The sequence below is a fragment of the Paroedura picta genome, chromosome 7 (genome assembly GCF_049243985.1).
Source record: "Paroedura picta isolate Pp20150507F chromosome 7, Ppicta_v3.0, whole genome shotgun sequence".
NCBI lineage: Eukaryota > Metazoa > Chordata > Lepidosauria > Squamata > Gekkonidae > Paroedura > Paroedura picta.
Genome location: NC_135375.1, coordinates 29,333,507 through 29,359,243, shown reverse-complemented (window position 1 = coordinate 29,359,243; position 25,737 = coordinate 29,333,507). Strand labels below are relative to the sequence as shown.

Below are 25,737 nucleotides of genomic sequence, written 5' to 3'. Positions count from 1 at the left end.
TATTATGGTAGTATTTGTATGTCAAAACTGAAAGACCAAAGACAAGCTTGCAATCTTCACAAAATTCCACCACTGGTTCAGTAGGTTTTGAATGCCAAATTACTGGGATTCTGAATTTTAAAAAGCTGGCAACATTGCATTTCAGAAACTTGAACTAAGCCAATAATTATTCATTCTTACTATTGGCTGGAGCAATGGACCCACCGTTTAGCTGCCACCACACTAAATACCAAGGTACTGAACTATCCAGGAGGGGGTGGGGTGGAACAGAACCACAAGAATGGAGTTAAGGGGCTACATTTTGATTAAATGTGTAAGGCCAAACAGGACAGTAAAGATTGCCACCTTCCACTGAAATCAATGGCCCAGTAAAACTGATAAGGATCTGATAGCAATACTAATAATCAATGCTGATATGACTCCCTTCACATGTGAGGCCCAGGGCAACCACCCTCATTGTCTTCTTCCATAAAAAAAAGAAAAGAGAGTCTGTGCTTACCTTATTAGTATTATTAATAATAATAATTGGATATATATCCTGCCACTCTCGGAGACCATCTCGCAGCAGGTTACAAAAAGTAATCCAGACAATAAAACCCCGTAAAATACCCATTAAAAACCCAATAAATTACAATTATAATCCAAGATGGCAAAACAACCCTCCTAATAGGAAAGCCCTTATGAGGGTGGCTTGGGGAAAACCAAACTGCGCCAAGCTGTCTGGCGCAAAGCACCAAGGGGGGATCCATACCATTTGCTCTAGCACTGGCCCCAATCATAAGCCTGGCGGAAGAGCTCCGTTTTACAAGCCCTACAGAAAGCTGAAAGCTCACCAAGGGCCCACAGCTCCTCCAGGAGCTCATTCCACCAGATCAGGGCTAGGACCGAAAAGGGCCTGGCCCTAGTTGAGGCCAGGCAAGCCTCCCTGGGGCCAGGAACAACCATTACGTTAGTACCTGTTGAGCGTAAAGCCCTGCATGTGACATTGGGCAAAATATGCAGATATGCAGGTCTATGTATTTATCTATGGATGACCATTCTTAGTAGTAAAGAACTGAAGTAGGTATTTCTGACACAATAAGAACGTTAGATCTAACATTAACTGCTAGAGGAAGTGACTAATGGAGCCTCTAAGAATGTCTTCTTCCATCCTCTAGCACAGAAGCAGGCTCCCTACCTCAATATAGTTAAGCTGATCCCAGCCACAATAACCTTGAAGCTGAACTACTGAAATAGGTTCGATGCCTTTGAAGACAATTTCAGTTCTTGCAATTTGCATATCACACCTATTCTGAAAAAAAAACTTTATTGGCTGCCTACTTATTTCTGCACTGAATTCAAGGTTGACAACCTTGCAACCTTTCATGGCTTAAGGTTCACATACTTGGAAGAACACCTATCCCAGAATAAACCTGTGCTGATTAAGGTTTACTAGATGTCAAGATAATAACTTTACATCATATTTATATACGTTTAAATTTTGTTTTCAAGCTGGTTTTAAGTTGCATGCGGACGTGGGTTCTTTTAGCAAAGAAACAACAGCCAAGGCATCATTATCATCATCTGAATACTATCTGCACCAAGCAGGAAAGAAAATCAGAAATGATACTGACACCCTACTTATCAAGGCACCCTGTTAGACATAAAAGCAGCACAGACTTGACAGAAAGAAGAAAGTGATCTAAAATGGGTCTTCTTTTGTCACGACAGAGGGCTGTATTTCTTTTACATCAACGTAAAACTTTAAGCTTCCAAGAAATGAAAGAAGTGTCAGCAATCTGTTTTCTGTCACAACACTTTTGCCAGGTGGCTGAAGGAACTGCATCACTGGCTTGTCAGGCACTGTTTTTCCTTCAACTACTTTGCCAAGGAACAACAAATGCCTGTTACTGAAACGAAAGGAGCCAAATCCCCAAGAATGCTATTAAGAACTCTAGACCATACACCTCGATATTTGTTCACATGATGGTTAAAACCTCTATGGCGATATGTTGCTTTTTAAGTTAAGGAACTGTTGTTTTACTCAAGCCAGACCACTAGAAATGAAACTGCTACAAACTGTAATCTTCTGTATGATCTAACTTAAATCAAAAGTAATCATCCTATATTGAAAAACTTACCGTCCTTCCGACGATAGGCTGAGCCTTTGATTGGCCCTCACTGGGGTACATCCCCACAACTGCAGCAAAATATTAACTGGATTCCAAGCCTAGTGGTCAGACCCCACCTTAAGCCAATTTAAACCCAAAATCAATTGCTCTCTGGAAAACCTTTCAACATATGTTGTGTGTCGTAAAAGCAGAGTGCTATAATCAAATCTAACATGCACACACGAGCTTCACAATCCTTGTGCTCCATAAGCACATGACCAGGTTCACATCTCAGCAGTCATGCTCCTAAGTTTCTGATCCCGGCTTCCAACTTTTCTTCCTCCCATTATTACTGAGAGCCAACAGGATTTCATGGTCTGAAGTCGGCTCTCCCATCTTGGGTTTATTATGGAGAACCCAATTAAAATAAATGGTTTAGAACAGTGAGTCAAAGGCCGGCTGACCTTACAGAATTTCTCAGATAATGCCTGACAAGTGGCCAAATCAAGTTGGAAAACTGTAGACATAGGTTAGCAGAGCATTTTCAATCAATGTACAATCACTACACCATGCAGTCACAAGAAGTGACACTTAAATAATCAAACCTCCAAATAGTCATTCCCAGATATCAACTGCAATAGCCTCACAATAAAATGAGTTTTCTCAAGTACAGAAATATTAAATCTTCACTCTTAAATCTTTGATGTGCCATAAGATGTCAGTAAAGACATTGCCTCTCTTTTAGCCAGGGTTAACATACTGGGAACCAGTCTCACAGATGCACATTCCCTCCTTGTGGCCCTTAAATTTCTCACACCACCTCCATAGCTGTGGTTGACCAGCTCGCTGAAGCTGATGTTGTCACAGCTTTGCTTCTCCCTGACTGCAACCCCTTTAAGTTGGGGGGGGGGGTCTCAGCCCATTTCCACATGGACAAATTGAGTTCAGGCCAGGAAGTAGAAGCTCAACCAGGCCAGGCACTATCTTCAGGCCCAGTCATTAACTTCCTGTATATTTACAGTCACTGTATGTTTTATTCTAAATAATAAAAACATCTTTACTATGAAGCCAGGGTTCTGTCATATTTCTAGAGGCCAAAGTTTCCAATGCTATCGAAAGTATCTGCCTGCATATGGTCCTCCTTTTTATGTGGAGAACATTACTAAGAGGTCATCTTTCAGTTTTACCTGCAGAAACAGAGATGAGGTAGGCTTACAGTGTCATAAATCTCAATGTATGGTTATAAGGAAGATACACTGTATTTTCAGGGAATGGCTGCGGCTCAATGACACAGCAGATACTTTGCAGCAAAAAAAGTCCCAGATTCAATCTCTGATGTCCTCAATTAAAGCAGTGGTTCTCAACCTTGGGGTCCCGACCCCATTTCGGGTCACCTGGCCCCTTCCACTGGGCCAGCAGGTTGGTGGCTGCTGTGGTAGTGGCTGGCGGTGGCCTGCGGCAGGTGAAGGCAGCAGAGCCACGGCACTGGCCACCAGTCAGGGATCAGGCCAAGCCCTGTCAGTAAAGTCCGTGATAAAGGAACATCCAGGATCCCAAGGCAGGTGAAGATCCAATGAGTAGCTTTATTGAACAGAGAGTATGAAATACAGATGTGAGCCAAGACCCAATGAGCAAAGGTCTTGGCAGATACAAAGGCACAATAGACATTAGGTGATTTTTACAGAGGTCACTCTATAGGGGAGGGGAGCTGATGGTTTAGGCAGGAGAGCAAGAGGTACTCAGAGGTGCAAAGTTTCCCAGCCGGCCCAGATAGCTTGGCTTTGATCCTAGCAGTTACATTTCTGTTTTGTCTCCGCTGGCCCAGCAAGGTCATTGGAATCAGCCAGATAAGGGGGCCCCGCTGGCAACATCAGTGGAATGCAGAGGAGACTAGGATTCAGGAAAGGATTTACAGTTTTATGACACTAGGCCCGGAGAGGCCACAGCAAGGGAGGGGGCATGAATCGGGGTTCATGACACCACCTTCACACCGCCTCCAGATTGTCGTGCAACTGCCAATGCGCTTGCGCGTGTGCACATGCCACCCCCGCTGCAGTTGCGGTCGCAGCTTGACAGCGGTTGAGAACCACTGAATTAAAGGATCTCAGGGGGCAGATACTGAGAAAGGCCTTCCCTGAAGACATGAAGCTGCCTTACAGTAAACCAGTCCATCAGTTCTATATTGTTTACTCAGATTGGCAGCAGCTCTCCAGGGTCTCTGCCAGAGGTCTTTTGCATAATCTATGACCGAATTCTTTTAACTGGAGATGTCAAGGATTGAAATTGGGACTTTCTGAAAGGCAAACACATGCTCTGTCACTGAGCCACAGTATTCTTCACTACAATAGCGGACTTGGTATTTAAAAGATTCACATGTTTACATGATATTGCAACCTTGTTGAGACTAACCAAATAGGGGCTTGGACTGTACCTGGTACTTAAAAGGTTCATATGTTCCCATGATGCCACAACCTTGTTGAGGCTAAGCAAATAGGGGCTTCAATTGTACCTGCATGGGGACATTTATATATGCCACTTTCATGCCATAGTGGCAGGATATAAATGCAATAAATAAATTAGAGTGAAATATACATATTTTCAACAACAAAAGATAAATAGGTATCTCTCAAACCTTCTACAAAATACCATGTTTTCCAGAAGATTATATCTGGTCAATGAAAAAACAAATATTTGGCAACTTTGACCTTTGAACTGAAAAATAAAAAATCCTAAAGTGCCATAACTGATTTCTCTTTTTAATATACCAAACAGTGGGATTATTTAGATAACCTGTAATATAAGCATTAATACTACAGCACCACACTTAAGCACTTTACACACATCAGTACATTTAAACCAATTAATACAAATAAAATTTAAATTATTTTGTTGCCTGGGAGAGGGCCTATGAATTACTGAAAATGCACTTCAGCTTTTAAAAGTAGTGACAGATTTTATTACAATGTTCTTCTTGGCCTGTATAGATGAACAAGGTAAGGATCAATAAATCACTTTTCTTATTAAAAAGTGATATAGCTCAAAATCATAGTTTTTCAATTCCTACATAGGTTATAATATTGATACTCACCAAGAAGAGCAAACATGTTCTGAAAAATACGCAGCAGCTCTGGAGTATGGCAGGGACTATTCTCTAATGTTACTAGCCTAATGGGAAAAGATAGTATTGTCAGACCACACTTATCTTTAATCTAAACATTAAAGGTACATTGGCCTACTATTGTTGAAGCTTCCTAAAATCAACAAAAGCTGGTCATCTTGCAAAGTTAGTTGTTTCCAAGTTTGCCATTCAAATGTATTAAAACAGTATTTTAAATAGAGGTTAATGGGCTTCAGATGTTTATGGCATTTTTGGGGGAAATCACTAAAAAAATGATCTAAATGAAGTACTAATATAGTGAACTGCTACCATATTACCAATTAATATACCTGATGTTGTTCCATAATTAATGTGGTTTAAAGATCCCATAAACTCCTTCCCTCTCTCATCTTCACTCTTCTTATCCATACATTTATTTATTTATTTATTATATTTATATACCGCCCTCCCCGGGGACTCAGGGCAGTTTACATAATAACATAGGAACAATACATGGAACAGTCTATAAAACATTTGAATAACCCCTTAATCCCTTAGCTCTGTACAACAGCTAGAAACTATGGGAGAAAGGATATGGACTTGAAAAAAAAAGATGTGGACAAAACTGAAGAAGAAGAGTTGGTTCTTATATGCTGCTTTTCTCTACCCAAAGGAGTCTCAAGCTTACAATCTCCTTCCCTTTCCTCTCCCCACAACAGACACCCTGTGAGGGAGGTGAGGCTGAGAAAGCCCTGATATCACTGCTTGATCAGAACAGCTTTATCAGTGCCGTGACGAGCGGTCCCTGTTGGTAGCAGAGAACAGGATCTGTATGAAATCCACATGTAGGAAATGAATTTGTCCTCTGCTCTGATTCTAAAGATTAGGACTCATTCACTGGAAAAAGCTGCAAATACTGAGTGATCGAATATTTATTTATTCAATTCATGACCCACATCCTCTCCTCAACAGAGGACTCAGGACAGTTCACAACATACACAACACTAAACTAAAACTTAAAAATAGATAATAAAACTGAATAAATATAAATATAAGTAAATACAATCAAATATATTCTAATTAAAAATTCAACCAGTCATCGGCTCAGGAAATAATCAGGACAACCCTTCTCTTAGTTAATTAGATGCTGAATGAAACAGTCTTGCATGCCTCACAGAACCTTAATAGGTCCTACAGGGCAAGAACCTCCCAGGGGCTCCAGAAGGCAGGGAAACTACTAAGAAGACTGTTACTAGTGGACCAGGCACCCACTGTAGGCCCTGTGATGAAGACAAAAAGATGTCCTATGGAGACAAAAGGATCTGAAGGGGTCCTATGGAGAGAGATGATCCTGAAGTTATGATGGCCCCAGACCATTTAAGGCTCATATTCAGAGTTCATGATATACGTTTCACAACGCCATAAAAGAAATACTGATTTCCTCTGGATAGCGGCATGAAAGAAAACAAGCTTACCATAATTCTAATCCATCTTCTAGAAGATAAACATGTGGGGGCTGGGAAACGTCAGTGCTTAGCTGAATAACTGGGAGTAGGAAAGGATAAAGATTCTTGCTATCTGCTCCTAAGCCCTAAAAGAAATGACAAAATACATAAATATTTGCTGTTGCTTCTCCATTGACTGATAGGATTAAAAGCTCATTATTTCAGTTTGAAAAGTTTCAGAACAGAATGGTACAACTAAACACTATAAAAAGCCAAGCCACTTGGAATAAATAAAATAGGTAGGTTTTGTTGCCTAGAATACAGTTGCATAGGGATCTGAACATAGAATCTTCAGGATTAGATACAATATTGTCACGATCAAAAGCTAGGTGTGGAAATGGTGGGATTATCAAATGGCAAAAATAGTAACCCTCATTTTTTCCAGTGTAAAAGACTGGATGCCGAAATAAGGAAAGGTTGGCATATTATGAGAATCAAGAGAATATAATCTCCAAGAAACAAAGTTACAACAATGCAGAGAGTTTGCTGTCTACTTAGACAGAACACTGGAAAAATGAAGATAAAGGGTTAAGAGAAAAGAATTGCCTTTTCTTCCACTTACAAAGGGGGAAATGGTATTCAGCCTTTGCAGCTCAGGAAAAGCTGAATACCATTTCCCCCCTTGTAAGTGGAAGAACTCTGCCTGTGCACAAAGGCAATTCTCTTCTCTTAACCCTTTATCTTCATTTTTCCAGCATTCCATCAGTGAATCAGAAGACTATAGTCCATTAGATAGAATGGAGAGATGGGGGCACCCTTTTTCGGAACCCCTGGAAGTGGACCTTGTGGCCTAATCTTTGTGAAATTAAGAGAGGGGTCAGGGAAGAGCCTCCTGGAACTACCCTGAAAGTTTGGAGGTTGTAACTGAAGCCCACCCCCCAGGCCCCAGGAAAGGTGGAAACACCAGAATTCCCATTAAAGTCAATGGCTCCATGTACTTTAATGGGTGCCAAAGCCTAATCGGTCCAGATCAGACTCCTGGTGCACAAGCCTAGTCCTGGTCAAGGCTACTCACACTCCTTTGGGACTGGTGACCACCAATTAGTTGGCCAACCGAAGGGCTCTCTGGGGGGGGGACATTCCAATAGGCGGTCCCTCAGATATGCAGGTCCCTCACTGCATATGGCCTTAAAGACAACAATCTGTTGTCTTGCTGAAATGTGAAGCAGGAATGTATTTAAAAAGTTGGTATTTCCAAAAAATGCAGAGTCCAAATACTGGTATGGTATTCTGATCTGGGATATTTCAGAATCCCTGGATTTTGGGGGGTTGAATACATGCAAGGGGGGGGGGGATGAAAAGAAAAAGCCAGCCTTGGCTTCTCCTTGAACTTGCAACTCCCTGCACTTAGCATCTCCTGTGGCATGCTTTAAACTGTGCCACAGGAGAAACTGTCCTGAGGATCTGCATCTCTCACCACTGCATGCAGACCTGGATGAGAGGGCTTCTGCTGTGCCGTGGTCTTTTGCCACCACATGCAGACCTGAGAGGATCAGCTGGGAGGCCCCAGCTGTTCAGTATAGCTAAATATCCTGATCTCTAAAACAAATCAGCTTTTATTGAGGCTCAGCTTAATTAATATTCAAAAAATCCCTATGTACTCGATATCAACCCCTCAAGTCTAAAACCCCATGATTCAGTGATCCTACATCAGCAAGCATCATTGTTCACTATTCCTTATGGTCAGATTAAAGTCATTGAGGAAACTTATGAATGGAAGAACTTCACATAAGAATTAGAGCCTTCCATTCCCTTCCAATCAAGCAACTAGTAAAGTTGATTTCTAGCTTTTCTTTAGAATATGGACATTTTCAATTTTGTACCAGCATACTTATAATGCACAAACTAACTTTAAAAAAAAGTTGCAGATACTGTACCTGGACAAGGTGAATTAATGTAGTAAGAATAGCACATCTGAGCATATTGTGCTCTTCGCTTTGTTTCCAAAGTAATGGTAAATACTGAACCAAGCATCCTACATACGGTCGTATCTGTAAGGAATATCAAAGTGATATTGTTTCAAGACATCAATTCTAAAATTAAACCCAATATCTATGAACCAATTAACTGTGAATCAAGAAGCTCATTCATGAGCCAGCTTGGTGTAGTGATTCAAATCTGGAGAGCTGGGTTTGACTCCTCCACATGCAGCCAGCTGGATGACCTTGGGCTAGTTACAGTCGTATTAGAGTTGTTCTCACAGAGCAGTCCTGTCAGAGCTCTCTCAGCCCTATCTACTTCAAAGGGTATCTGTTCTGGGGAGAGAACTCTGAGACTACTTTGGGCAGTGAAAAATGGTATAAAAACCAAATCTTATTCATCAAAAAATATATTTTTAATGATTTCTACTAAACATGAACGTATTCATCTGCTTTATTCTGAATCAGACCCTTGGTCTTACACAGTCAGCATTGTCTACTCAGACTAGCAGCTGCTCTTCAGGGTCTCAGGCAGAGGCCTTTCAACTCACCCATTGCCAGATCCTTTACCTGGAGACACTGGATAATGGTGGGAAAGGTTTTCAGAAGGAAAAAGACATCTACATTAGGGTTGGGTACTTCAGTGGCTGTTTGCACCCGAAGCAGCCTGCGCCCTCACCCCCCCCCCCGGTGCCGCTGGCTGTTTCAGGTGCGAATGGCCATTTCGGACGCCAAAGCACCCAACCCTAATCCACATTTTATCAGAACAGAAAGTCAGGTTTAAGATTGTAGCATGGCATCTCTTTGCAAAAAAAAAAACTATTACTGGGCTGAAAGTCACAAACTATCTGAATGGAAATGTGCTTACTATGGGTTGGATTCAGATAGAAGCCCCTGAGGAAAGACATTTGAGGGGGTCTCTGTCACAGTCCAGGGCACCCTACCCCTGGGCTTCCTTAGGAGCACAGCCCTAAGGAAGGAAACAGCCTAGCTGCAGATCTGAGAAGAGAGCCAAGTGGGATAGCAACAGCAACCTTGCAGAAAGTAAGGGCACAGGCTAGAAATGCAGCCCAGAACCTAGGTAGGAGCCAGTGGAGGCGATGAGAAGTGAACACGCCAGGCTATAAGGCAGTGGTTAACTTCTGGAACTGGCACTGTAAAAAAGCTATGCATTTAAAGGACAACCTATACGTTTCTGATATGCTGACTGTTATTTGGGATTGTGGAAAGAAAATGGGAGAATGAGTTCCCTGGTGCTGAGGGGTTTACAAGACTATATACAGAGGGATTGGTGGAAATTGCTAAATTAGTCTAGATCCAACTCAATGTGTGTGTGTGTGTGTGTGTGTGTGTAGATGTGTGCACAGAATCACCACAAACATAGTATGCACTGAAATTAGCATGCGTGGCATACAAATGTATTGTTTCTGCAACTCCAACCAGTTCTGCACCTGCCAGCTTTTGAGAATGGTTGGTGTGTGCCCCCATAGACTCCATCCTCATCCCTGTAATAAGACATGTTAAACAGACAGTGTCCTTGATCACAGAGACAGAGCTTGCATGCATATGCTTCCTATGTGTCTAGACTCCATGCTCACAAATAAGCAACTGCGTGTAGGCAGGAATGGGGCTATCATGCTTCTCTTCTATGTATGAAGTCAATGTACATAATATTGTATATAGAAGGCTATGGCTTACCATTTTTTGCATGTTCAAGAAACAAACAATGAATGAGAAAAAAATTCTGGCTTGTACAGGACTGAGAAAAATAAAAAAACTGACAGTGATAAAAGTATGTAGCACAAAGGAAAAAGGAGCATATCTATTGCAGTTACCTAGATCTTCTTACTGATTTATACTATATGCTGTGGTCCTGTGAATTTAGAACAGAAGATTTCATATTTTCTGCTATCAAGTTACCTGCATATTGACTCTTTCGATCACACAAGAGAGAACATGAAGAACGTGCATCTTAGTGTCACATTCCCTAACTTCTTGAAGTAGCTGAAAGAGCAGAGTAAACATGGATTCCAGATACTGCAAAAAACAAATTAACTTGTGTTAATAAGGCCACCAGGAGTACAGATGTTAACTGATCTTTCCAGAGGCCCCGTGAAATACCAGACCATGTGGCTCTTCTGATCTGTGGTCTATGATGCCACGGATCAAAGTCGTAGAGCCTTCAAAGCTTCCTCACAAATCCTCTCTTCTAATACTCACTGCACATGATTTATTCCTCTTAGGTTCTAAGTGAGGTTTTCCTGCTGCTCTTTTCCTTCTTTCTCCTCAACTTCCTGCCCTCTTTCTTCCCTGAACTCTCTTCTCTCTACCCTTCCTTTCTGTGGGGCCTCTTCTTCTAAGCTTCCTGCTAGTTTTAAAATAAGTGAAACATAACTGAACTGGAATACATTAAATTCACCAAAGAAGCTTTTATGTCCTGATTTTACAGTCTTAATAATATTTATCAGTTATGTGTAACTATAAAACTCTCTGCTGTCAAGTAGCATGCTATAAATCGGAATTTGTAAGAGGATAAAGCTTCAGAAGACAAGGAAATGTTTACGTTGCTCAAGTCACAGGCTGCTGAGAATACCCCTTTGCAATCCTACCATGCAATTGTAAGGTGGTCTGCAGCAGGAAGAGCCTCTTGTGGCGCAGTGGTAAGACAGCAGACATGCAGTCTGAAAGCTCTGCCCATGAGGCTGGGAGTTCAATCCCAGCAGCCGGCTCATGGTTGACTCAGCCTTCCATCCTTCCAAGGTCGGTAAAATGAGTACCCAGCTTGCTGGGGGGTGAACGGTAATGACTGGGGAAGGCACTGGCAAACCACCCCATATTCAGTCTGCCATGAAAACGCTAGAGGGCGTCACCCCAAGGGTCAGACATGACCCGGTGCTTGCACAGGGGATACCTTTACCTTTACCTGCAGCAGGAAGCCAATATGCTTCAGTGATTTTGCAACTGACTTCAAATATTTGATTTCTATTACAACACTTTCAAAAAAAATGCACATGAAGATTTAAGGAACTTCAAATTTCCCTCCTCAACAAGAAATCCAAGAGGACGTGATACTTAATTTTAACCATATCCCTTGCTTCTGAATTAAGTACCTTTAAGAATGTAAATTAGTTGTAGTACTAGCATTTTAAAAAAATCCGGGGGAAAAAGGAACATTAAACAAAGTGACAACTTTCGAAGTTAAAACCAAATATAGAACACCCCCCTCCCCTTCCCTGTTCCTTCAGCTGAGCTATTCATCTCCATCTAAAAAGGAAAATACTTACTGGTAAAAACTGGTCTGTCCGAAACTCGAAGTCATCCACAGGTAACATGCTGTTAAGAAAAACTGAAATCTCTGCAATTGTAGTGCACAACAATGAATATTTTAAAACAGAGACTCAAACTATTTTCATTGTTGAATTGGATCAGAATACTTTCAACATGAAAAAAAGGATATTCAATTTCAGAGTAGTAGCTGTCTCAATACGGACCTGAAAGGGGGAAAAAAACGTGAAGTGTCTTTTTTCCTAACATACTATATTTATTTATCCCCCCCCCAATCAACATGCCTTCCAATATGTAATCTTTACATGGGGGGGGGGATACTTTTCCCTAGCACAAGCACACAAAAGAAAAGGTTTACCTAATGCAGTGATTTTAATTAGAATATCATGTAAAGAACTTGTTTAGACAATCCTCCAATATTTTCCTAGATGTCTTTTGTCACCTTTTCCTCTCTGATTTCAGCTTGGCACATTAACACATGTATAATATTTTAATTAACCTGAAATTAATATCACTAAAGAGAACACATTTAAGTAACTTCTCTTCGAACCTGAAACAAGCATTCAACTTTTGAAGCTGAGGATAAAACGGTAGTTTATTTTTGTATTTGGAAGTTACTTGCTATTGCTTATACCATGGATAAGAAAAGATAGACAAATTTAATATTGTCAAATAAGTCCATGGCTGAAATTATTCAAAGTAATATTGCCTCGTTTCAGACTAATATGCCCTGCAGTTGTGTTTCTTATCTCCTTTATTAAAATTTTAGTCTTTTTCAAAGCTTTCCCCCTTCTATTTAAACTACCTGCCAGTCAGAACTACCTATTCAGCAGCTTCAACTGCATTCTCATTGAATTTATAAATATTATTTCATACCAAATCATGAAAATTACCTACATTTCACAGCAGATCATGAAACGGTTACCCGCGTCTTAAAAATAGAGAACAGAAGATTGTTCTCTCAAACAGATCCAAATACTAATGGGAAGTAAACATAGCTAATATATAATGCAAATCCATGCTGAATCCATGCTGCAAATCTATGCTGAAAGTAGCAGCTGTCCAAATAGTCTGCTAATTCATCTTTGTTAGTGTGCATTTTAATGATGTATGAATACTGTTCTGAAAGATCTCTTACTCTTAATATACTTTATCTAACAAGATAAAATGCATGCATACATTTGTACTTGAGGTTTATATGTTGAAAGTTCCATTATTGTCATGTTTTGATGTATATGCTATATAATTGCCCGTTACATGATGTGTAGATTGATGATTTCGATAGCTCTTTTGGGGATGGTTCATGCCCTCAACCTTACTGTAGTGAACGAGAACACTGTTCTCAGCGGAATCTCCTTAGAAAACATCATTGCAATTCAAGCTCATGTGATCTTCTTTGAATCCTGGCCAATCAGAGACAACACCTTCAGGTAAAATTCACATGATCATGACCACAGTCAACAGATGTGGGCTGGGATTTACCTCTTCCTTTTGACTGGACATGGGTGGGATTGAATTAGGTACTTTCTGCATGCGAAACAGATGCTCAACTACTGATCATGGTCCCTTTCACAAATTATAAAAGAGTTTAAATGTGTCTAGCTACAAGGTTAAGGAATGACTAACACTGTCCTACACAATCTCCATTAATGTCTAAGCACATCACTCTACAGATAGCCCTAACATTAGAATTTGATCAAAACCTCACATTGTCTGCAAATTGGAGCAAAATGGCAAAGTACATCATATGCAAGCATAAAATATTTGTCAAAGAAAATAGTATATGTACATACCACCAAGTCTTGATCTTGAAGCAAACTGCAGATTGCTTCATACAACATGGGTCTTAAATCAGATTTGAATTTCACAGAAATCCATTGTCCAATTAGCCAGATAACTCGTCGACGTATTGGCTTATATCTTGAAAAGAGTATAAATTGTATCAACCTCAACAGCTTAAACACCAATATCTCAAAATACATTTAGGAATTTAGTTTCTATCCATAAATTATATGGATTTTTAAATTTTAAACTGTTTGTTACATATATGATTGTATTATTTTTTAATTTGTGTGGGCTGCCTTGAGCCGATGCAGAAGGGTGGCATATATATTTTAAAAATAACCAGTATTAGCTAATCTCCATACCCTACATAGTTGCTCTCAGTAACCATTAAAAATAAATTCAAACAGGCAGCCATATTGGTTTGAAGTAGTAAAATAAAATTTGAGTCCAATGGCTCCTTTAAGACCAACTAATACTTATTCAAGGTGTGAACTTTAGCGTGCATGCACACTTATAGAACATAAATTCCATTTATCTAAGTACAAAAAACCTCCATAATTAATTCAGAGATAAAAATTCTGCTTATTTAAGTTTAGTCCATTATACATCTGTTCCACATAATATATTCCTGGTAAGGGCTTGGAGGAGGAGTGTGTTTCATGGCTTAACACCCACTCAGCGCTTCACCCACTCTGGGCAGCTGTCCTGCCCCCCAAGTGCCTCATCCTCCAACCAGCTTACCTGTTTGTCCAGGGGCCAGCCAATTGCCTTCAGTCCTCCACCCCTGACAACCCCCTCCTCCTTCCACTTCCCTCCAACGCTTGGAATCTGCAGATCCCTGCCACATAAGAGCTGCCCCTGCCGGTGAGTTCCCTAACAGTTGCCTGCAGCCTTTCCAGGTCCTGGAAATACTGTATATAAATACTGTATATAAAGCTGCAGGGGCCTGGTAAATATTGGGTATTTTGCATAGCACTAAAATAGCCTCTTGTGGTGCAGAGTGGTAAGGCAGCAGACATGCTGTCTGAAGCTCTGCCCATGAGGCTGGGATTTCAATCCCAGCAGCCGGCTCAAGGTTGACTCAGCCTTCCATCCTTCCGAGGTTGGTAAAATGAGTACCCAGCTTGCTGGGGGGTAAACGGTAATGACTGGGGAAGGCAAACCACCCCGTATTGAGTCTGCCATGAAAACTCTGGAGGGCGTCACCCCAAGGGTCAGACATGACTCGGTGCTTGCACAGGGGATGCCTTTACCTTTACCTTTAAAAAGAGCTTGTTCCCTCCCTCAAATCCATCAGAGCTGCATACAGTCTGCTGCACATTAAAGGAGGAAAATTAAGGGAGGCAAGAACAGCCAAGGAAGATATTTGGCAATACTTAATACCAAGTCCAGACTCCGGAGCTGAAGGACAAGCAGGACAAGCAACCTGAAGAGTTCTATGCAACTCTAAAATTGTATCTAACTTTTTAGGGGGAAAGGAAGCCAATGTTAACATGAAGGTTAAATCTATATTCAGAAGCATAACCAAAAATATGATTTTATGGGTGTTTTTTAGACCTAACATATTTTATTTATTTTTATTTATTTTTCAATTCGTATACCGCTGCTCTTCCAGTGGTCTCGCGGCGGTTCACAGCAATAAATATTCTGAATCTTACCATCAAACTTAACTAAATTTATTTCAAAAGCCAAGAGATAAGAGATGTTAGTTGAATTACCTGTCATGAGTTACTTGCAATTCTGCTAGTAGCTGACTTTTAAACCACTGATCAAAATCCACACTGTCAAACAGCTCATACGCTGCCAGTCCAACTGCATTATACACTGCAGGGGAGAAAGATGTAGATTTTTATTTCCTTAAAAATAGATTATTCAAAAATACATGAAATGCCTCTGTGTAAGAGAAATTTTATTTACAATACTGTGTTTGAACTGAATGTTAAGTAATACTCAGAAAATTAAGAACTGATGCTGAGTAAGGTCATTTCTACCTAGTGCTGTTTTGGATTGCCAAAGTTGATCTACCTGTAGTCTCAGAAAAAAAAGAAACAGAAGAGATTTCTATCCCTTTTCATCTATTTCCAACATCTTCCAGTCAAGATGCAATCTTTAAATATGCAGGGTCTATTAAGTAATTATGGCTATTCACAATTTATATCAATTGCTTTTCACCCATCTGACCAATTACTGATTACTGCTTTTAAAAAACATATTTATCTCTATTTCTCCTGAATAACCTTGCATACATATCCCAGAAAGAGGGTTTGGGAAACAAAAACGGAATATACCATGAAGACTATCATTCTAGCTTTTCTGGCAGGCTTATTTGGATATTGTTTTTCAAAATCAAATAATGCCAATTATTAGAATTTATTAGAAAACAACAAGGACCTGTTCACAGAAAATAAGAGAAATTGAATTTTACCAGCATCTTTAATCAGCAGAGTTTGGGTATCATGTACAAGGGTAGGACCTGAAATAAAGGAGAATTTTATTCTTACAGAGCAGGTGCCAGGCGACAGGTTGCAAAGAAGAGTTAATTCTACACTAACAGCTACTAATACAATGGGTACTAGAGTATATTTTCCTATAATTAAGTGCCAAGACACTCATAGGGAACAGGGCTATTTCATTCATCCTGCCTTATATCCTCATCTGAGGACACAGTTCATACACCTAAGGTCAAGCATCTAGAGAGCGCTGCTCTCCTCCTGCATGAAACTGAAAAGCTGGTGCCAGGGATCGCCAAGGCATCATAGTCTGACTGGTGGGCTGTGGGGGCAATTAGTTCCAACTTCTCTCTTACACTAATGGAAATGCCACCCGCAGAACAGCAAATTCCCTCTCACCACCAAATTCCCCCTTTATTGCAGCCTTCCCCTATTTGCCTAAAGTCTACCCTCAACCCCACCCACCCCTTACTACCACTATTGACTTTTCAGATGTCTCAGAGTCTGATGAAGGAAGATGCAGGATATGCAACCAATCCTTGTGTTTTGTATGATTCGGGGCAGGACAATTCAGCAGATCTCAGAACAGGAATCTGGCTTAATTCAGACACAATGTGAAGCCATACTATATTTTTGACTGTAAAACTTACAGACAATGTTAGCCTGGTAAATCCTGCTTTCAGAGCTTTCTGCCTTCTATTGAAGCACACACACACACAAACAAACTTCAACAGGACACACAGACTCCAACTTTTATACCACAATTAGCAACTTTATTTCACTTATTTTGCTATTAGACCTTGACTTGCACATTGGTGACAACAAGGCGAGGGTGACCAGCAATGTTACTATACAGATCCTGTTAGTAGTGACACATGTGACAGGGAAGAGACATGAACCTAGTCAAGCAATGCTTCAGTTGAACCTGGAGTGTGCAGCCTTAGACTGAATGACATGAGCTGGATGGAACTGAGGCGTGTCGCTTAGCCCTTCTCTATCAGGAACTGTAAGAGCCAGCCCTGCATTTCAGCAATAGCTTGGCATGGCAAAACAAGTAAAGCTTGCTTTGATTGTTGAACATAAGACTGGAGCATGACCAACTCCTTACACCTTTAAGGAGAGGAAGAGAGATTTCACACAGGGAAACTGCACTGAGAGGTGGTGAAAAGCTACAGAGATAATCTCTTCGCAAGCATTTCTGCAGTCTAGGGAGTGTGAGAAGTGGCAAGGAAGAATTAATTGAACATTCTACACATCACACAATTTTAGAATGCAACATACCTTGTAGACTGTGAACCATGTCCAGAAGTACTGGAGTAAGAGTCTGATTATATTCATGAAAAATATCGATGAAGAGCACTTCTGTGCAGGGCTAAAAACAACAACAACAACAACAACACAGAAGCACTTATGATAGAAGGCAAAAACAGATTTACCAAGTCAGTTTAAAAATAAAATCCAGATAGAGCTATTAATCAAAAACATCAACACGCTTAGTGACATGAATCGGCTGTTGGTATCTTAAGATCTACTCTGAACAGCAGCAGCTCTCCAAGGTCTCAGGTAGAGACCCTTTTAACTGGATGCCGGGAATTGAACCTGCAAATGGCAAGAATATTGGGAGGATGGAAGATTCTATGCCCAGGAGACCACTACATGCCACTCCTCTTCCTGCTCAGGAGATTCTGTGACTGCTGAAGAGAGCAGCCGAGATGGCCGGGGCAATCCTTTGGGCTGCATAGTGTCCAGGTTCCTAATCTGCCTGGTGTTTTATCAGGACTGAATACTTTTGCAGTCTCCAGGTCCTTAGTCTGTCTGGGGTTTATACGGATATGAATGCCTTTGCCAGGGTGAGGGAAAGTTATAACAACGTACTCCAGGTGCCAGCTTGGAGTCGTGGTGGTCTCTAATCTGGAGAGCTGAGTTTGATTCCCCACTCCAGCTGTGTGACCTTGGGCTAGTCACGGTTCTGTTAAAACCGTTCTCACAGAGCAGTTCTGTCAGAGCTCTCTCAGCCTCACCAACATCACAAGGTGTCTGTTGTGGAGAGAGGAAGGGAAGGCAATCGTAAGCTGCTTTGAGACTCCATCGGGTAGTGAAAAGCAGGGTATAAATACCAACTCTTCTTTTTCTCTAGATTAAATCCTAAAATATACTTCAAAGACAGCAGTATGGTTCATCCGCTTGCTAGATATCTATTTAAGTTATATCTGGGTGCTTACCCTCAGACTGTATTTCCAAGAATCTCCCCCTGTCTCTTCCACAGCTGCAACATAAGCACAAGATGACAGGTTTTACACTACAAATACCTCATGCTTTAATAGTTGTAACTAGTGATTCACAAATTTGAGCACAGAAGTTCAGAGTTTAACCGAGAACTTGCAATTCTGGTACATAAAAATACTGTAGTTGCTATTAATAGTTATGCCAGCACATTATTTCTCAACATTTTGGATAATGAGCACACACTGCTAAAAAAAAAAGAAAGAAAGAAAAGAGACTGATAATGCATAGATACTTACTAAAGCCTTCTGGATCCTCCTCCCACATTGTCAGTTCTTCTTCAGTTAACAGGAAATAGTGAGTGACCAATCGCCTGCATATCTCTGTTAATGTTGGATATGTGAAGAAAGATGCCTTTATCTTGTGAGCTTCAAGCGTTTCAGGGCTGCTGTCTGCAATAAATATTTCACACGGTCTCAAATAAATCTCTTTAATATACAGCAACCAAAGTTTTTAAGCATTCCAAAAGTGACATAATCAGGGATAGAGTCAAATTACCTTCCACATTTTTTGACAGCTTGTACGCATAGTTTTTGACAATCATTTTAATCAAATTCATGCACTGGACAATAAATCGCTCAAACACTACTCCTTCACCAGCCTCTGTGAAGACATAGCTTACGGCAAATTCCAGAGATCTCTGAATCAGAGAGGTGAATGAAAAAGGATGTTGGTCCAAGAAGTCTAAAAGCTGAAAGTCAAGTGAGAGAAAGACAAGAGGATAATGATAGCAGAAATAAACATCCCAAATCCAATCTAAGAGATACGGTAACTTGAAATCTTAACAGAAATAGTCATTTCTAGTAACCCTTGATCCATTAATCATCTTTGCACACTTGCTCTTTTGGTTGGAAATATCAATCATTTTAGCCCCGCATGACGAGATCTACAGTATTTGCTGGCGTATAAGACTACTTTTTCCCCCTGTAAAACATGCCTCCAAGTGGGGGGTCGTCCTATACGCCGGGTGCACTTCAGTTGGGATAGACAAAGTTGTAAGGTAATGTAACAAACTCTATATTTTGAGTAGAAATGTCGTCTTATACGCCCAGTCGTCTTATACGCTGGCAAATACGGTAGTTCTTTTTTCTCTAAACATAGTAGTCAAGAGAAACAGACTGTCAGAAGAGCTACCACTCAACACAGGTTTAGTGAATCTGCTGGCTCAAGTGCCTAGTTCTCCTTTCTCCTTTCTTTGAAAAAAAAGCTTCTCATGCTCTCAGACAAAATTTACAGGTACTATTCTACCTAATTGTTCAACAAAATCAGTCTATCACCTTCTACATTTCAACATTCTAGTGACAAATTACAAGTCACTGCAATGACCGACATAAAGGAAGTAGTGCAGTCCATTGTATGTATTGAACAATGAAACAAGAGAGAAGCAGGATTTGTGCCTTGTTAATTATTCAGAGGGAAAGTACTGCTACATTTAACCACCCAGAATCACAGGCAAAAGGGGAATTCAGTATGCACCATGAACTTTCTTCTCAATTATCAGAGTCCAAAGGAAATCCACAGGAAATCCACAAAAGCATTATTAACTCAGGAAGGATAAAATGCACTTTTGCTGAAGACAGGGAAGAAAGTCAGAAAAAGTAGGATAACTAAAAATCAAAACAACTTGCCAGTAGTTGTTTTCGTTTCACATATCACTTTTTCAACAATTAATATTTGTTCATTGCTTAATTCCTAAATGTCTCCACTGGTAATTACTAAAACAACCTTATCTTGCTTTATCAGGAGGATCCTCTGAACAGCTTACTTCCACAAAAATTCATCCAAAAAATCAAACACATAAAACAATTAGGCCTCCCAATTTGAGGGTCTTGGATATGGCAATCTTGTATATCTCTGCACTTCCCAAAGATAGGGCAGGCTATAAATTCCGTCCCATAAATAAATAAACTCTCAAAGGAACAGGAATAAGAGATGATAGGTGGGGGCAGGAAGATGAACAGGCATTAGAACTTCACTGAAGCTAGGAGAATAAGGTTATGTCATAAGGTCACTTGGCAATTGAGCAGACTAATACTAGCAAATGCTGTAAAGGTGAATAAATAATCAAGGCAGGAAGAGAGGAGGGCAGGGTTTCCTCCGCTACTACAGTGTGAATGGAAGATGTAAATCCTTTCTTCTTAGGCCTTTTCCTTTACTGATTGCATATTAAAGCTCATTAAAGTTTCATTTAAACTTACCACTTTAGTAAAAAGAATTATAGTCTTTTCCAGCCGATCTCTGCAAGCATTATCCACTCCTATGCTCCTGCCTGGTAAATGAATGAATAAATAAATAAATTTGAGCTGCATTAAATTTCACTTAAAAGCATTCACAGTTTGTAAACTTAATTTAAAACTATTCCATATTAGTTTCACAATGCCCACACTTAGATGCACAGATTCTACATGATGAAGAACACACAGGAGAAACATGATGGGCAGATAAATAATAAACTGCAATTTAAATATTCCACATAGTTACTGAGGCCTAGTGGGTAAGAGCTTTATCTAAGAATAATGAAATTCTTAGTCTGAATCTTGCCTCTGCCACTAATTCACAAGCTTACCTTAGGCAAGCCACTCTTTCAGCCTCATACCTCATCCTCAGTGCAGGAATTATAATACTGATCTACCATTACACAATAGTAGACATGAAGAGCTGGTAGGTACTATAATATTTCACTGCACTGTATGCCAATGTTTTTTAATACAGCCTTGTCATATGCATTAGTATGTGGTGTCTGAGCAGAGAAAGTCACTAAGAGATTATAGGAGATTTTAAGGAATAATTCAAAACTCATCTTGATTATATTTTGGAGAAATGCTCTAAGTGATATGAATATTTTTCTTAATGCAGACAGAACTTTCATGAACAAGTGATGTATGTCAGTTGCAATAATAGTTAAAAAGAATTTTCATTAGGGAGCATTTTATGACTTGGCAACAGAAGCCAAGCTCAGCTGACAAACTTTTGATAGGGTTTGAAGCATCATGCAAAGGTGAAAATAAGCCTTCAGATACTTACTACATTCCAAAAACTGTTTTAATCGCTCAAATACTGCATGTAGAAATCCCTAGAAGATGTGAAAACAACATTTTAGAATAGTAGGCACAATTATAACCATATAACACAGGGCTATATTTTCCCAAAGAGAACAAAAAATATTTTATCATCTTGTTAGAGGCAGAAAGCAAACCAAGGAGAAAAGGGGAGCACGGGGCACTGCAGAATCAGCAGAGTAGGTGGGACAGGTAGGATGGAAGTAGATGCAGCTGTTATTTTAATTTAAAATATTTAAAAACTGTAAAATATGCTTAGTATGCTAAAAACAATGACAGTTTCCTTAATTTTTAAGCTATAAATTATGGCAATAATAAGAAAAAATTAAACATGCATTAATATTAATAATTTAAATCTCAACTGGTTAATGCGAAGTTGCCTGCAAATTTTAACAAGTCTATATAGTGACCCCACTGTTCATACCCCTTTTGGATGCTGACTGTCTATTATCTTAAAGACTTTCAGGCATAACAAATGTACTCCCCTGATTCTAAACATGCTTTATCAGTCTTCCAAATTGCACTCTAGGCAGCATCAGCACTTTCCATTTTCATCAGAGAAACTTCATCAAATCATTCCGATTAGCAGCAAGAACTGCCATAGCCTCAGTTCTTAATTCCAGGCATTTAACCACATTATGTTAAAAAAAATGTATTTACAAAAAATAAGCATGTGCGTTGCTTACCATCACCTCTACATTCCGATGAGGCTCCACAAAACCATGGACAGTCAATTTACGAAGCACTGAAAAATGAAACAAAGTTACTGCCTCAAAACAAACAGGTCATTTACCTGTAACTGACATTCATTGGGTGACCATCTGCACATTCACACGGATGGGCTTTGCAGATGCACAGAGCACCAGTTTGAAAACCTCCAGAGCTAACTTTTAGTTTAAATAAAGCTGTGACAGTACACACCAGAGTGTGGCACCATTTCTATCACCTTTTTTCAATAGGAAGATCTCCAAGGTAGGGTCGAGGAGAATACATGCTTGACTATTATAGATGGGGGGGGGGGGAGCAAAGCAAAGTGGTCTTTTATATTCCAGACTGCTGATAGTCAAGACCCAGCTGTTGTCGATGATAGCTTCCGATGTTGACAAAGGGCAATGAAAATGTGGAACAGTTGACAAGGAGGTCAAAATCAAACATCCTGACAGGGGGTTCCAGAACCCTGAGGAATGAACTGAGACCCAAGTAAAGAGCAGGATTTGCTGAGGATAACACAGGATTTATGAGGTGAAGATCAATCCAAGAAGGAGAAAAGTCTACTCTGAAAAGAATCTGAATTGCTGTTTCTGGCCTTGGGTCTTATTAATGGTGGATATACATTAAATGGAGAGAGCAGTAAACTTCTGGCCCGTCTTTTAGCACGTCACCAGTTTCTCTGCATGCTACCCAATTTTCTTTCCTCCTCTTCTGCAAGCACATAGTGGGATTTTGTTTCCCTTTGCCTTGGGAAGTCTCCACCTGGGCGTGGCCCAAGAGAAAGTTATGTTGCTCTTGTTAGGTCTTCCACAGGCTTTCAAATCCTTTTGATGTGGAAGGCATGGAAACTGATACATCCCAGGAATTCTTCTCCATTTGAAATAATGCAAGAAGAATGAGGGCATTGGGTATCTAGCATCCATGAACCCTTGTCCTGAAATCTGAGATTATTTTTTCCCAGTCCAATTTGTGTCAGCTTCCCTGTATATAGTCTCACATCTTCAGTGGGGGAAGAAGGCCTTGCATCACATCAATCGCTGACAGCAAGGAAGAGTCTAAAGCTGGGGTGGCCAAACTGTGGCTCTTCATATGTTCATGGACTACAATTCCCATGAGCCCCTCCCATAGACATCTGGAGAGCTAGTTTGGCTACCACTGGCCTAAAGTGTCATAATTTTCCTCCTTGAAATACAGGAAGAGGAAAAGATATCTCCATCTACTTCTAGGAGGAACTGGGTCTAACACAGACAACAACAGGCACCAATATTAAGTACAGAAGCATATACCATCATTGGTACCAAGGAACATTCTATTGATCCTAAAGGAGAAATAAGCATCAGTGGGCAGGAGCTCACTTCTGATGAGATCAAGAATTAGTGTTGACTGTCACATAATGAAACCTTAGGCCAGCCTTTCTCAAGTTTTTTTTTACCATCGAGAAACCCCTGAAATATTCTTCAGGCTTTAAGAAACCTCAGAAGTGGTACGATCAAGCAGAATACAGTTGGGAAGCATTGCCATGTACATGCGTGCCTGAGCCCCTCCCCTTTCCACCCCCTCCAGGTACATAATTGGCCATTTTAAGAGGAGGGGCAAGTCAGCATGGCCATATATGGTCCTATCACGTAATAAATGTTTTAAAAATTTTGAAAATATATATAAAATTTAACTTCCACCCATTCAGGAAACCCTTCCAGGACCGTCAAGAAATCCTAGGTTTTCATGAAACCCTGGTTGAAAAACCCTAGGTAAATGCTGATCTCAAAGCTTACAGAAGAATGTGGTGAATGATGCCTTTAGGAGGCATTAGTCCTGGTCCTAATTCCTGTGGTGTTGCTTTTCTTACTCCCAGTACTAGGGAACGTAATGCAGAGACATTGGCTCAAAGTGACTCCATGAATGTGGACTGTACTCAGGACACTGAGGGTGATAAAAGTTCACTCCAGGAATCTGATGATGAATGCTTGCAAGATACAGGATATCACTAGCAGCATGAGAAACTAGCCTAGGTGGGCTCAGTGGAGGTGGGTGAAGACTGGAGAATATCCTGTTGGGAGTCTTCCAAATGGCATTAGAAGAATACCTCTCCAAGTTAAACTGATTCTTACTAACTGATGGTGTTTATGGGATGGGGATGATCTTGAATCTTCTCCAAGAAAGGTTCCAGTGGTACTGGGACCCCATCTGCTGAAACACATGGAGAAGCATCTTCCCTGGAGCTGAGAACAAGGCTGGGGAACAAATCTCTGTTAAACTGCCTTAAATTGGTTCTTTTTCCTCCTCAATTCCAGCTGTGCCTGGACTTGACACTTAGCAGTCTGATCTTAGCTAATTCAGTACTGAAGGAGTTGGCATTGAAGTTTCTGGCACAGGACGTTGTGCCAGCAGACAGTTTTCTGTGCCAGTTCACTGACAGTTGCCTCAGAAGCTGAGCTAGCACTTTCCAAGAGAGTGGCTCAGAGCTGGGCAGACTGGGTGTACACTTCAGTCAGCTGGTACAAGTTGCTGTCGTGTACTGTTGTGAAACACAGGTGCAGACACAGGAGACACTGACTGTGGCCATAGAACTTTCCTCCACAGTGCCAACCTTTTAAAAAAGTGTGCTCTGCAGTACAGGTGCCAGGGCTAGATCAAAACAGGGGGGTTATTTTTGGAGACTGTACCAATAACTGCTGGGGTGGGGGAAAGAAAGTGGGCAGACATCAGTCTTCCCTCTCGGGCATGCACAACTTTCATTGTACCTCTGAGGCAAGAGGATTGTTGTGCACAAAATCCAGTTTTAGAAATGTCCAAATCAAAGCTCTGCTAAATCCAACAGTGGGATGTACCAGACCATGAAGAAAAAGACCATTGAGCATATATAGAAGGTACTGAATATTATCCAACATAATGATACATTTTTGCTTCTTGAAACAGTGAATATACTTGAAGTTTGACTTGAAGTTTGACTTCTCACTAGCCTGGGAAGATTTTAGCATTTTAGTCATAAGAAATAAAGCTACTTGCAAAACAAAAAGAATATAACATAAATTTCACTGAAGGCCATCAATGTTTTCAAAGGACAACAGGTTCTACTTTTTCTTCCATATATTCACAAATACAATATTTAAATATTTTTTACCACCAACTGAGGTGCCTAACCAAACGCATGGACAATTTAGAGCAAAGTATGCAGAAGAGACAGCATCAAGAAGAAGAAGAAGAAGAGTTGGTTCTTATATACCGCTTTTCCCTACCTGAAGGAGGTTCAAAGCGGCTTACAGTCGCCTTCCCATTTCTCTCCCCACAACAGACACCCTGTGGGGTGGGTGAGGCTGAGAGAGCGCTGATATCACTGCCCAGTCAGAACAGTTTTATCAGTGCTGTGGCAAGCCCAAGATCACCCAGCTGCATGTGGGGGAGCACAGCTGCATGTGGGGGAGCGCAGAATCGAACCTGGCATGCCAGATTAGAAGTCCGCACTCCTAACCACTACACCAAACCGGCTCTCAAAATTTGTGGTCATTTTTTGCATATTGCAAAAAAAAAAAATCCCAATATACTGAAATATTTT

At 40.5% G+C, this 25,737-nt stretch overlaps 1 protein-coding gene across 4 annotated transcripts in view; it reads right to left on the bottom strand.

The window, feature by feature from the left end:
* IPO11 (importin 11) overlaps positions 1-25,737 on the bottom strand; it is a 92,477-nt gene that overhangs the window by 44,102 nt on the left and 22,638 nt on the right. For all 4 annotated transcript variants that reach the window (XR_013233053.1, XM_077347211.1, XM_077347209.1 and 1 more), the window contains exons 7-22: positions 22,160-22,218; positions 21,439-21,487; positions 20,613-20,683; positions 18,913-19,105; positions 18,654-18,806; positions 18,354-18,397; positions 17,413-17,503; positions 16,107-16,154; positions 15,400-15,505; positions 13,690-13,816; positions 12,069-12,102; positions 11,896-11,936; positions 10,532-10,648; positions 8,570-8,683; positions 6,663-6,778; positions 5,179-5,255 (exon numbers count right to left, since the gene is read on the bottom strand). Coding sequence is in view for 3 of the 4 variants with exons in the window: in XM_077347211.1 (XP_077203326.1) it covers positions 5,179-5,255; positions 6,663-6,778; positions 8,570-8,683; positions 10,532-10,648; positions 11,896-11,936; positions 12,069-12,102; positions 13,690-13,816; positions 15,400-15,505; positions 16,107-16,154; positions 17,413-17,503; positions 18,354-18,397; positions 18,654-18,806; positions 18,913-19,105; positions 20,613-20,683; positions 21,439-21,487; positions 22,160-22,218 (1,440 nt within the window). In the remaining variant the exon portion in view is untranslated. The remainder of the gene's footprint in view (positions 1-5,178; positions 5,256-6,662; positions 6,779-8,569; positions 8,684-10,531; positions 10,649-11,895; positions 11,937-12,068; positions 12,103-13,689; positions 13,817-15,399; positions 15,506-16,106; positions 16,155-17,412; positions 17,504-18,353; positions 18,398-18,653; positions 18,807-18,912; positions 19,106-20,612; positions 20,684-21,438; positions 21,488-22,159; positions 22,219-25,737) is intronic.